At 42.8% G+C, this 12,707-nt stretch overlaps 1 protein-coding gene across 1 annotated transcript in view; it reads left to right on the top strand.

The window, feature by feature from the left end:
- The window catches only part of LOC113134014 (receptor-type tyrosine-protein phosphatase N2-like), a 178,509-nt gene that overhangs the window by 60,215 nt on the left and 105,587 nt on the right, over positions 1-12,707 (top strand). The window contains exon 11 of the mRNA XM_026313186.1: positions 858-937. Coding sequence (XP_026168971.1) covers positions 858-937 — 80 coding nt within the window. The remainder of the gene's footprint in view (positions 1-857; positions 938-12,707) is intronic.

Here is a 12,707-nt window from a genome sequence, read left to right as displayed (position 1 = left end):
CCCAGCCAGCAGCTCGAGGATACAACCTGCTCTGTTAATGATGTCACCGTGTTTTATAATAGAGGAGTTACAGTAGCAGTCGCTTCCTATAGCGGCCCACAATGCATCCTGCAGGGGGGAGCTGGTAATATATCTTCCTGCTTGTCTGGATTACAGTAGGAAAAACAAAAGGTTAATCACACTGGGAGACTCCGCTGTGCCTCTGACCACCCAGCTTCTCCCCGTCTCTGCTCAGTCTTTCAATTCAAGCTGCTTTAGTGGCATGAATGTTGGATGGACGGAGGAGGGGGGGGGGGGGGGTTGAGAAAAGCACTTAGAAAAGCAATACAGCTGTCTTTCTGTCTTTCTGTCCCTTTTCTGCACACGTTGTCTGTCTTCCTGCCTTTATTTTATTTTTTTTGTTGTTGCTCCAGTTCATGTCACCCTCAATTTATATCCATCACCTTAATATGCGTGGCGATCTCAATGCAAATGTGTCATAAACTAAGCTGCATGGAAATGCATTTGCTCATCGGAGAATCACGAATCAGAGCGTCCTCTTGTTGATGACTGAAGTCGTCCTGTCTTCATTTCCCAGCATGCTTAAACGCTGCCGGCCGTGTTACATTGAGATTCAAGAACTTGTCTAGCAGTGGTGATGGGGATTGCCACAGGTTAAAGCTTTTTCTTTTTTCAGGTGTCACGTACGGCTGCGCTTTCATAAGCACAAGTCTCTTTCTCTCTCCTCTTCATCTTGCTGCCATGGAAAATAGATGCTGAGGATGTGAACCTACTAACTGTGTGTGTGTGTGTGTGTGTGTGTGTGTGTGTGTGTGTGTGTGTGTGTGTGTGTGTGTGTGTGTGTGTGTGTTTTACAGGGTGGTGGGGCCTGCTGTGACCTTCAAAGTGAGTCCGAACGCTCTGAACGTCAGCACTGCAGATGTGGCCAAAGTGGCTGGTAGGTTCTCCTTGGCTGAGTAATGTTGTCTTTTTACTGACAGAGAGAAAGACAGGCCATTATCATTCGTTTGCTGCTGCACCTGAGGCCCCAGATGAACATGTTTCAAAACTCCTCAGCAAAATATGTGTTGTTTTTTCTGCCACCGAGTGTTTCTGCCATACCCACACCGGCACCATAGAGAAGGTTTTTCTATTCCTTTGTGTTTACTTTGGTTTACGTTGGCTAAGTATTTGGTATTGGCCTGTTTTGATGGGAAGCCAGCAGGGATTTCTGTTTTGTGACAAATCTCCAAGCAGCCATATTTGACTCCATAGTGGAAATCCATTGGAAAGCTGGATGCATGCCGAACCAACGGGCTAGAAAAAGAGACACAACCAGGAATGTTTTTGCGTTTGAGAAATTAGTCAGTTCATTAATCCCATAAGCAAAACCAGTTAAGTAACTACCCACCAGTCTGACTTATCAAGACAGCAAACCATATGAAACAGGGACCTGGACTTTTGGGAAAAAAGGGTATCTTCACAGGCAAAGTAATCCTGACGTAAAAAGTCCACACAGCCCTGCTGCCTTATCACATCAAACACTTTCTGTTTTCCTTAAATGCTTGTTTCCAGATCGTTTCCAGACCCTAATGGACTTCAGATCCAGCTACATTGGGTTTCTCTGCTCAAATTAGTCCAGATTCAAAATCCCAAAATCTGAAACCTGATTTTTTTCTAGTTATAGACCAGAGCTGATTGCACCCAACTTGGAAAACTAATATATTCATCACTGCCTCAGTATTTGTAAGGCCTCACTGATTGAAGAATGTTAATCAAAAAAAGTGAGAGAGTCATTGTTCGGGATTATAGAGTTACGATCATAGATCACACCCTCATCATGAGCTGTTTGTGCTAGATACGGTTAAAACATGTTGCAAATATAATAGTGGTAAAATGGAAAAGCGTGAACTGAACATGACCCTATGAAAGCAGCAACCAGTGTCAATCAGAAAGATGACAAGCAACAAATATCACAGTTAAATTCAGTTTAACTCAGACTAATTGCATTGCTGCCTTTGTGAAACAAGTTATCGCTTCATGAGACAGTGTCAGTATTTTTCCTGACTTAGCTGCATCACATTCAGTCTGTTTACATCCACTCTTCTTTTATAGCTGCAATCCTTATTATGTTTCTGCATCTGAACAGCAAAGTGGGATTTTGGAAACCTTTGACTGATTTAAGGAACCCAAGCATGTTTGCATGCTGCATGTAAAGCTGCTAAATAGCACGACCTGCCATGTGTGCAACTTAAAGTGCATAGTAGTTATTGTAAAAATGGTGATAAATGCAAAGTGACGCGGTAACGAGACGGATAAATTGCTCTGCCACTCTCGTCTTGCTGGTGATCATATGAACCAGCAGCAAGGTAAACCTGAGTCTCTTGTAAACGTCATATTGTGATTGTTATCAAAACCAATACTGAAGAAAGACAAGAGACACCGTGATCAGTCCTCTGCATTTTATATTTCTTTCTTTTTGCTTCAGACAGTTTCTCATGATCCTCCAAATCAAAATGGCTCAGTCCTGCCTGTGCTGTCACATGGACAGGGACTGTAATAATCTTAGAGTGTGCAATCCAGCACTAAAGGTATTGTGAAGGTGTGTGTGTGTGTGTGTGTGTGTGTGTGTGTCTTAGGGGCTTCAGTGTGACTCACGGTAATGAGGCGAGGGTGTTGATGAAGTGGGGAATAAAGAGAGGAGGAATGTTTGCCATTAGCCAAGCTGTCAGTCCAGAGAGAGGGAACAATCCTGATATTCCCTGAGCCCAATTCTAGATGAACACCACACACACACACACACACACACACACACACACACAATTGGCCCTGTCAAAATAACTTACATTAGTATCTCTATGTCTATTTTTTTCCTAGCATCTTATCCCTGCTTGATAATTGCACCTCACCTCCCGCGCACACACACACACACACACACACACACAAACACACACAGACACACACACACACATATACTCACTGATTATGCAACAGCTTCTCTTCTGTTTTTAAGTGCTATTGTTGGCGTTCTCATTTCCCGCCTGCTGCTCCTGCTGGCTCTGCAGGGTCACGAATGAGCCTCGATTGTTATTAATGCAAACATTTGACAGAACGTGCTAGAAATGAAATATGGCGTCCTCTCAGCTAAAGTGCAATAGTGTGGGCGGGCCGTCTTTAAAGTGTCGTTTGTCATATTCAACTAGAATACCAATCCATCCCAAAGCGTACATTATCCCCCCTGGCCGGGCTTTATAGTGCTTTTCTGAAACATTAAACTTTACACAGCCATTGTAATGACGTCGTTTTGTCATCATTTATAGCCGCTCGGCAGCGGATGCCCAAGATTGGACGTCCATCTCTTCTGTCACAAACTTGTGTGTTCGGGAGAAACACTTTTGGCAACTGTGTTAAAAAATAATTCAGTTTTATCAACAATATCTTTGTGAACACATCAGTGAGACATCAATGCTTTCCAGAGGAATACTTCAAGAAGGAATTATGGTGGAAGACTTCAGATTCTTTAACGTAGTCAGTGAACTGTTTTGCTGTATTATAGTATTTTATATATACATGGCTCTCAGAGAGGGTTCTAATACTGATGATGTGTAAAGAAGGTCTACAAACACTAAATGAAACCTACGAATTTGAAATGAAAATCTGAGATTACTGAATAAAAAGGAGATGGAGTGAAACACATTTACTCAAACCTGAGGATCCTGTCACTGTGGCATCATCCTGTCTTTCAGCTGTAAAGCTCCCTCGTGTCTGAATAAGTGATTTTGCCAGTGCTTTTATCCACAATGTATAAACCAAACTACACAGAAAATGTTCCAAGTTTCATATGTTTTCGTCATGTTGAAGAAATAAGACTAGTCATTATATTTCTTTTCAAGTTGGATGGTGCTTATCTATCAAATATCGGACAAATGCTGTTTCACAGTCGACCCCTCGTTACCTGTAACACGTGAGGTCTGTCAAGTGTGTAGGCTGTATCATAATCAGTCCAAACAAATGTAAGATGCATGTAGGTATTTTAATATGGGCTGAATATATTAGTTCATAGCATGTAATCCACCATTCATTTACTAATCTGTAATGTTAGATTTACATATTATTATCACGGCAGCAGCAGCAGTAGGGTTTTGTTACTGATGCATTAACATCTGAGCAGCACTTTAATACTGTAGTTGGTCAAATAATGATGTGATAATAAGACGATATGTTCTGTATCTAGAATTGGTTGGAAATGTACAATTTACTTTGTATAGGATGAGAAGTTGGGAGTTAAGTGTGACTTCCTATTCTGTGAAATCTCTGATTTTGTTATTTAACACTAAACGTGAAGCGTCGCAGGCGTCCAGTTTGAACCTCATCTCTTTCTTACACCAGATCGATTCTGACCCCGGCTCCTCGGTGCCAAAAGGTCCGATTAATGCAACACCAGGCCGACCAGACCTGGTGTTGCATTTTAAGAAGCCACGTTACCACTTCTGTCACGTGCATCCACCCATTGTGAGGGACTCTGGGGCCACCGGGGGCCATTGTCAAACTTGGGGGTGGGTGTCAAGATGGTGGGCAGTGAGGTGGTGACCCTCATTGTCTGGCTGAGTGTGGGCGGGGGACCCAGAGGCTACTTCCAGTGGTGCGTCACGGCCGTGAGAACGGGACCCCATGAATAGGCCCCGGGTCAGGGTCAGGACAGCGGGCAGCTCAATTAGCACTTAAAGCAGGAGGAGAGCAGCTGAAATAGTCTTATCCCTGCACCGGCTGTTCGTTTGACTTCTACTTTTTTATCCCAGCAGGACTTGTGTTTGCATACATGCTAATCATACTTCACATTTTGAAGATACTCACACATGCCCAAAAGCTGGAGGGATTATGGACGGTTAGGACAGTTGCTTCTACTAGTGGTCGGTTTCACACTCCTCCCTCTTTTCTCCAAATAAACTAACCCGTCATTGTTATCAGCAGACAAAGGCTGGTTGCTCAGTCAGTTGATGTCGCTTCTGAGGTTTGATTTGTGTGTTGACATGTAAATAATTTTCTGCCAGAGAGGTCACTATCACTTTAATAAGTTAAAAAGACATTGTCCCCCCCGGAGAGATGGAAGAGAGAAGCTTCATTTACATGCTAATTAATGAAACATCCTTTATAGAAGTGGCAGTAAATGCTAATCATTCCTGTCTTGGTCAAACATCAATCAAAAGAGAGTTTTGTTTTTGTAGCAAACGCGTCTTTGGGGTAATGAAAGCGGGATGTGTGTGCGTGCTTGTTTAATTGCTGCAAAACTGACCCAGCAGCAGGTGTACAGTAAGATATCTCTGAGTAGTAGTAGCAGTAGTAGCAGTAGTAGTGGGCAGAATTGATACCTGTCTCCACTACAAACTCAGAATTCTTCATTGACTCTCTCTGTGATGATGACGTGGCACTGAGTAAGAAGTGCGACTCGTTCATTGGCTGCTGGTCCAGATCCCGATGGCTGAGGGTTTCACAGGGTTTCACTTACTTTTACAGAGGTGTCAGTCGCATCTGGGCCTTTTCTTTCCTTCGCTCGATTTTTTTTTTTTTTTTTTTTTTGTCTCGCCGTTTTCTTTCATCTGAGCGAATTAGCATAGATCTTGTATGCTGACAGGACTGACCTTCACTGCTGCTAAACACTTGTCAAAATGCCAAATGTAATTACTGAGCTCTTTAGGTCAAAGTAATGTGTTTCATCTACTTCACTTCGCTGTGTTATTGATGTGCAGACCCTCGGACCTCAGACTGTAGTCAAGTCCCCCTTCTTTCCTCTTGCAGCACCAGCTCCTGGCTGGTGTTTGTGTGACATAACAAAGCAAGGAAATATATGCATAATTATCCCTAAGTAATGTTGTCAAATTGTTCAGATCTTTGTGGATAAGTTTGTGCGTTCCTCCACTCCTGGATGTGTGACTTTGTGTGACTTTGTCAGCTTCTACACTCTCAGATCCTGTGATTATGGACAATTTAAAGTTATCTCACATAGATGCCTAGTGCTTCTCTAACACTGCCTTTCAAAGGTCGTCGTCATCATCATCACCATCATCATCATCATCATTATCGCCATTACCATTCCTCTGAAAATTGCAGCCTGGAAATCGTCGACTCTGTTATGCTGTCTTGACATCGGCTCTCTCCCAAGGGGGCCTTCTACTTGTCCTGTATTTACATTCACTATTTACTATAAAAACACATAACTGCTGTGTTTTTTGAATCTAGATTCAGATGTAGGTGCTGAGTAAAAGGCAGCGACTCTTGAGCCACAGATCATCATTATTTCCTTACGTCTCAGGTGTGACTTCTGTGTTTCAGCCATATTCGTGCTCGCGAAGAGAGAAAAAAGTTTAATGGTGATTTTTGACAACCTATCCATACGTGCTGTCATTAGTTACCCCACTGACTGATTTTGTGTCACCGCCATCACTGCGTGGAACTGCGTTAATTGTTCCCAGTGATTGCTGGATTGATTGCATTGGAAACAGCTCTGGCACTGGGATCCATCCAGCGGTCTGTGTGCCCTTCGGGAGCAGGCAAATCTATTTGAGTTAACTTCATTTCAGTTCACCTGCTAATCAGTTTTCATTGCACGCCGAAGGCTAATCAATTCTTAGAAGTTTCTCTCACCTGTTGCTAAACAAAATAATCAAAATACGGTGAGAGTGAGAGAGAACCATGAGGGGTGTGCTGGTGTTTAGTGATGCAATTTGCTGTGACACCGCACAGCGTTTTTTTATCTCTTCGCTTGTCGTCAGAGCTCGGAGGCGATTTGCGAATTGCCCGATGCCTCGTCCAAGTTTTAAAAAGCCCCGCCCCCTGCCGAACAGTCACCTGTGGTTATTTTGGGCTGACTTCAGAGGGAGCGGGGAGCTGTGCGCTGTCCTCTGGAGCTTTGTGAGCATCTGTGAGTCCTGCCGCTGAGCGAAGGGGAGGGATGGGAAGAGAGGGGGGGGGGGGGGGAGGACACAGGTGTTGTGCCGAGCTCGAGTTTGCACAGCGGTGCAACGTGATCCTTGAGCCAACCGTGCAGCCGCCCTGCCAGCCACTCAGCCAGGCAGCCAACCCATAGGCATGATTTCCCCGTCACTGGCACCGGCCTGCTGGCACTGCCAACCCCTCTCTCCCACTCCTGCAGCTGGCACGGTCTGTGTGAGTTGTCCTCAGCTCCTGACGTTCACTGCAAGGTTGGCAGCCCTCTCCCAGATGGCCACCTTGTAGCAGAGCTGGCTTCGCGCTTGCATCGCTTTTACATCATCCCCTCAGCCATAGAGCGGTGGTGGGGGGAGAGGGCCTCGGTTGGTGGTGCTGCAGCATTTTTTTCTGTGAGAATACTGTACGTGAGATGTGGGAGTGCTAAACTCTGCTGCAGCTCTCACACTTTCCAATGATTTGGCGTTTGTGCTGTTTGTGTAGCTGCTTTTCAGCAAACAAGTGTCAGTCCTTGGACTGGAAACAGACACCGTTAGATAAAAGGGATCTGGTCTCACTACCCCTGAATCCATGGATACGCACCTGCAACACACTAGAACCAACAGCGCTTTTTAATTTAAATGTGAATAGACCCATAATAGCCCCCTATCTTTTACATTCAAAATGATGGGACAATGTCAAGGTGCCTCTTGGCTTCATATTTTATTTATAATCTAATTTAAATCTTACTGCATTACATATAATTGATATCCCACTAACTCTGTAATCCCAGCTGAACGGAAGAACAGACCTGGACCTCCCCAAAAACTTGTTAGCACTACAGCTGAATAATTTAACATACATTTTTTAAACTGCAATGGATGAGAGTGAAATCATCTCATACAATTTTCTTAATATCCTCAGATTTAATGACCATGTCTGTCTCATGACTGCTCCTAATTATCACTTTTTCATCTTCCTGTTTTTTTAAGCTTTCTGACACCTGTAATATCATGAAATATTCAAAGACAGTATTATGGCATCAGAGGACATGAAGGCAGCAGGTTTTCTCTAAGCGCCAACTTCTTTTTGAGTCACTGTAATAAATTAGCATCTTTGACATTTACTGCAAACCTTGTTTACATGGGGATTATTGTGAAATATTGCAGAGTAGCAGTGATGTAAATGTGACATAATTAAATAAAATGAAATAAAATATACATGTTATTATTAAAGAGTCAGTTTGTCACACCTGTAGCTCACATTAACGACAGCACTGTACTACATCCCCTCTTCATGAAGGTGATAATGTTCAGCTTTTGTTGAAAGTGTTTTCGACCAGTGTTCATTTCAGCACTTGATCAATTTAAAGGCTTTAGTTTGCGAGAGTTATGTCTGTCCAGTCTGTGCTTATGGATGTAAATGGGGAGGACAATAGAGCTGCAGGTCGTGCAGAGGCTGCCGTTGCTTTTTTTTTTTGTGGTTTAAGGGTGGATATAAAGATGAACGCTCTGTTGATGTTGTTTCTCATTTGGCAGAGCGGGGTTGGATGGCGTGCGATGATAGCTTGCTTTGTTTGAGCACATCCAGCTCCCCATTCTCTCCAAGGCCGGCACTTTCAGGACAGTTGCAATCAGTCGGCGTCAGCGTTCACCAAAGTTGAACTCTAGTTAACTCCCCTAATCACGGTGATTTCATTGAAATGAGTTGATTGCTCTTGATTTTTGAGGCTGCAGTTTACCTGCCTGAGTATTTACCATGACATCTCTAACACTAAACAATGCACTCTCTGTAGCTGTAAACACTTTTCTCTCGGCAGGAGGCGAGTCATTTTCTTTGCACTTTGACTGCAGATCAGACTTTGAGGATGGCCGTGTCCTCTGCTGCAGTTATTACAGACTCCTGACTGCAGCCGCCTGTTGCTCGCACTTTCTCAGTGGCCTGAGGAGGCCGCCTGGACCCAGCAGCTCATTTTTAGCCATCTTCAAGATGCCTGATGAGATGTAGAGCCAGACAGCTGGATTGATTGGCCCCTCTTGAGCGCACAGGCCTTGATTACAACTGCACTCAAGTGCCCCCTGTTCCCCTCAATTTCTGTCTCCCAGTCTTGTTCTCTTAGTCTGCCTCTCTCCTCTCAGCCTCTCTCTCCCTTTTCACATGATGCCTTTCTCCCTACAAAGAGAGAGGGTGGAAAAGGGGAGACTGCTGAGGAGAGAATAGAAAAGAGCCGAATGACTAATGAAGATTTGGCTTTGCATGGTTCTGCCTGCAGTGGAAAATAGAGCAGGGTGAGGATGGAGCTGCCTATTAAGGGCTGGTTTGAGATGAATTTGGAATCACGCTCATTTGAGAGAATTAGATCAATATTTTAAGAACAGCGCTGGGATAGAACTGATAGTTTACAAAATCTGTCACAGGCAGATTTTTAGTTTGAACTGGGGCATTTACATCCTGTTGTCTCATAAATTAGAAATATGTTGCTTGTATAAACATCCTCGTGCAGCTTCGTCATTACGGAAAGTCTGTTAAACAGATTATTCAGGCTCTACACGTTCCCCTGTGCATTGTTTCTACAGGATTTATATATTTTGGCGCTCATTTATTTGGTTTCTTTAATTAGAATCACAAGACCTTAAAAGATTCAGTTCGTCCGTTTAATAATCAAACACTTTCCTATTACCTCACGTCTCCCCATGAGGAGAACTTTTAGTTTGTTGGATATCCATCTCAGATTGTTGCCGCCTGAATACACTGACTGTGAATTAAACTGTATTTATCACGGTCACAACATAGAAAAGTTACACTAAAAACACAGCAAGGGCACCAAACATTCTTTCGCTGATTACCTGTGGTTCTCCAACGGTCCACATAGTTTAATGTCACATACAAAACTATAGAACCTGCACCAAGACAGAAGAGTCTGTGCCAATGACACACTCAAACCCCAAAGGGCCTTAAAAACTCAATCTCCACCTAAAACAGAAATATGTTGTTCTTGTTGCTGATTATCTCCAGTTCCCTAGACATCTGCACTGTTCTGTTATTCTACTTTAGTCCTTAGGGGCCTCACTTACAACTTAACACTGAGCATCCTATTTATCCCATATGGGGAAACTAGTCCCATGTAATGTCTTTAGCTGGATAAAGGGTCAGAGAAAGTGGCCTCAGTTAGTCCTTCTGTTAAAACAAATATTTTCTGTTTGTCTCATGCAAAGATCAAACTAAACAATAATTTGATCTTGATCGCTCACTATGGAGCATCAAACATGGATTACTCAATCATTTTCTGGATACTGAGAAACAGAATAACCCACTGTAGGTTTTGGTCTTCAGCAGCAGAAATGCAGTAAGTTATGTTATGTTAGGTTCCTCCTGCACTGCAGAACTAGAGAACAGTCCGGAAAACCTGCAATAAATGTAGTCCCAAAAAAACGCAGTCATTTTATTTTTTGTTCCTGAATTCGTTGGTAACATCAGTCAGCTATTTCAGATTTTTCCTGCCAGTGACAGCTGTGAAATTACCTCTTGAACATGGAGCATTTACATTAGTCTTGGATAATGCCAGGTGCTGTTTCAGAGGCTAGTTTGTACTCACAAGAACACATTTTTAGCCACACTAGGATGCTGCTCTTGAGATTGGGGCATCGATTGAACTGTCCGTTTGGTGCCATTATTTGTTCTGAAGTGAAATCCGCTCAGTTGCAACTTTATTAGCTCCACCTAAAGCAGTCTAATTCAACAGTCCTGAAGTAAATCCTCCCTTTATGAAGTTAGACTGGGCAGTTTTTGTTGAAAGACTTTTAGAGAGGTGTTGATTTAACTATAGGGTCATTTTGGAGGCTGCGGATTGGGCAGTTGTGTTGTACCCACAGGTGTTTCTGTTATTCTGTCCATCCCATTTGTATCAGTGAGGGTGTGTTAAACTTCACCTAGTATCCACGTGTTGCTGATACAGTTGTTATTTGTATACTATCACTGAGACACTGTGTTAAAACAAACCCCTGTATTGACCCTGGCTGGGTACATTTTTAACCAAGTGACTTGGTGACCAGATAAACTCCCCTCCTGCTGCATCAGATGCTGTGGATGTTACGTTGGTTTATGTGACCGAGCTTATTAAACATCCTGGTGGACGCTTGTCAGCACAGAACTGAAGTTTTACCCTTGCACCATTGTGGTAATGCTCACTTGGACTTCATATCTTTCTTCTTTCTTAAGGGTGTGTACCCCCGAGTTAAAATGTCCCTCTTCGGTGCTGGCAGTGTTTCTCTGCTGCACCATGTTTCATGTGGAGGAGAGTGAGAGACAAAAGCAGTCGAGAGCTTCAAAGGCTGCGAGTGACATTTAGTGCTCAGTATCTTCAAAGACCAGGCTCTCTTTTGTAGTTCCTCTTTTTGTGTATAATTAATGAAGCCCTTCCTACGGATTTTTCCTTTTTCTTTCTTTTTTTACCTCCTTTTTCAAGCTGGATTAGAACAGCAGATTAAGGAAGTGCACCTTAATTTTCAATTTGCATTCCAGTGACTTCAAACCCCGGCACTGCTGATTAGATTTTTCCAACTCAGTGTGTTGTTGTGGAGAGGTTAGAGAGGGCTGGGCCATGGTCGCTCTGGTCATATGATCAAAGAAGAGCCATGCTTTCTGAGAATCAGCTACTACAGGTGATAAATACTTAAAGTGAAGTACTTCTCTGACGTCACATTTTGCAGACTTGAGTAACAGCAGTAGTACAGCTATATCAGAGTTTAAACTCTTGCATTATTTCTTTCTCTTTGTGACTTTGAAGGTGAGCTGATATTTTACCAGTTTAACAAAATATTTACGTCTTTAATAATTAAATCATCTCTTTGAAATTGATATTTAAGATGACTGAGACCTGAAAGTCTCATCATATCTGGTTTCTAATAAACAAAAGTCAGTAAAATAAAAGTAAAAATACTTGTTACACAGGTTAGTAACGCTGTTTTCACTCCCATCTGAGCTGCTGCACACATCCTTTGCAAGACACCACCTCACTATTGTACGTGCACTGCGTCACAGGTGGGTATATTCACACCTGTCTGCATGCACCTGGGATGTTTGTTGTGGCCTGAGCAGCAACAGAGTCCAAGCTGTAAACCCATAATATTGACTACATATATAAAAAATATCTGTATGTGTAAATTAATGAACGCCGTCACTATCAAGATAAACTCTGCATGAATGCATCCATTAATGTAAAATCACCTCTGGTCCTCCTCATGGTAAACCCAGTCAGCCAGGCTTCTATCTGCCAAAGACATTCCTGTTTGGCCACAAAGCTGGATGAGTGAATCATGGTGTACATTACTGTGCTCATTTCATGTTAATGTGCTGAGCATTTCCCTGCTGGAAAGGGTAAGTACAGATCTGTCAGGAAAACTGAGAAGGTTGTGTTCGCCTGTCGAGGAGATGGGGAGGAATGAATTATGTATTGTCTGAAGAAAAGGAGGAGAACATCAGGAGCATCATTCCTGGAAACAAGCTCAAACACAGGAGGTCACAGTGTTGTAATTCCTGGCCCAGAGAAATGAAATTGTCCATCATTTCATATAAATGATATCCAAACAAAATCACAGATGGCAGGGAGTCAAACTAAACATTGGCGCCGTTTAAAGGGTAATAGGTTCTAACTTTGGTTTGCAAAATATTAATGTTCTAATAACCAGGAAAGTGTGTAAAGGTTACGGTGCTGCGGCACCGAAATCCTGATTTGCATGTCAGCAAAGGTAGAGGTTGAATTTTTGGTTGAAAATATAGAAAAGTATAAGTTATAGCACTTTGAT

This window comes from Mastacembelus armatus, chromosome 17 (assembly GCF_900324485.2).
Source record: "Mastacembelus armatus chromosome 17, fMasArm1.2, whole genome shotgun sequence".
In the NCBI taxonomy this organism is placed as follows: Eukaryota; Metazoa; Chordata; class Actinopteri; order Synbranchiformes; family Mastacembelidae; genus Mastacembelus; species Mastacembelus armatus.
The sequence above is the reverse complement of the archived record's forward strand: the minus strand, read 5'-3'. Positions and strand labels throughout refer to the sequence as shown.